The sequence below is a fragment of the Guillardia theta genome (genome assembly GCF_000315625.1).
Source record: "Guillardia theta CCMP2712 unplaced genomic scaffold GUITHscaffold_15, whole genome shotgun sequence".
In the NCBI taxonomy this organism is placed as follows: domain Eukaryota; class Cryptophyceae; order Pyrenomonadales; family Geminigeraceae; genus Guillardia; species Guillardia theta.
The window spans coordinates 222,859-223,696 of NW_005434659.1; the positions used below are offsets into that span (position 1 = coordinate 222,859).

Consider the following 838-nt stretch of genomic DNA (forward strand, 5'->3'; position numbering starts at 1 on the left):
TTGAAAACGAAGGGGGAAGTTTGAAACTTGAGCCATTACCTGTTCAAGGGCGACGACTCGTTCGATGGATTCAGCTGTAACTTTGTCAGTTGCTGCTGAGACAGAGGAGGGGGAGAGGAAAACGGAGGAGCAGGAGGAGGAGGAGGGACAGAGGGAGAGGGAGAGGGAGAGGGAGAGGGAGGGGGAGAGGGAGGGGGGGGGGGATGGCGATTGGAGAGGAAGTAGTGATGCAGCCGAGCTAGGTTGTAGATGGACGGCAGGTGGTTGGGTGCTCGTGCGATGGCCTGCAGCAGCGCTTCCTCTGCTTTCTTGTTCTCTCCAAGCTTCTGCAGCAGGCAGCCCAAGTTGCAGAGGATGGCAGCGTCCGTCGGTTTACGCTCCGTCACCCGCTGCACGATCCTCCTCACCTCGTCTTCGCTCGTCTTGCTCTGAGTGCAAGAGATGCAATACTCCAGCAGCGCCACTGGACTGTCAGGCTGCATGCTGATCGCTCGCTTGAACAGGGCCTGCGCCTCAAGGAAGAACAGCTCCTGCCATGCCTCTCTCCTCCGGAAGGGCCGCAGGCGCTTCAGGCTCTGCCCGCATGTCTGTAGCAGGCGACCAAATTCGAGAAGGCTGGGGACATGCCGGGGCTCGACAGTCAAGAGGGTCTTGAGGTTCTTGAGGGACTCCAGCCTGTTGAGCTTTGAGAGGAGGAGCGAGAGCTGAAACCTGGCGGGGAGGAAGTTGGAGTCGATCTCTCCATAGGGAGAGTCAGCAGGCGAGCAAAACAAGGTCAAGCATCTCACGAAGGGCGAGATGAAGATGTTTGCTCGCTAGTTCAGTCATGGCTGCTTGC

The 838-nt window shown here is 58.4% G+C and overlaps 1 protein-coding gene across 1 annotated transcript in view; it reads right to left on the minus strand.

Moving 5' to 3' along the window:
• Nucleotides 1-838, minus strand: part of GUITHDRAFT_135331 (hypothetical protein) — a gene marked incomplete at both ends in the record, with an annotated part of 6,486 nt that overhangs the window by 3,617 nt on the left and 2,031 nt on the right. Inside the window, one exon of the mRNA XM_005837070.1 lies at nt 377-711. Coding sequence (XP_005837127.1) covers nt 377-711 — 335 coding nt within the window. The remainder of the gene's footprint in view (nt 1-376; nt 712-838) is intronic.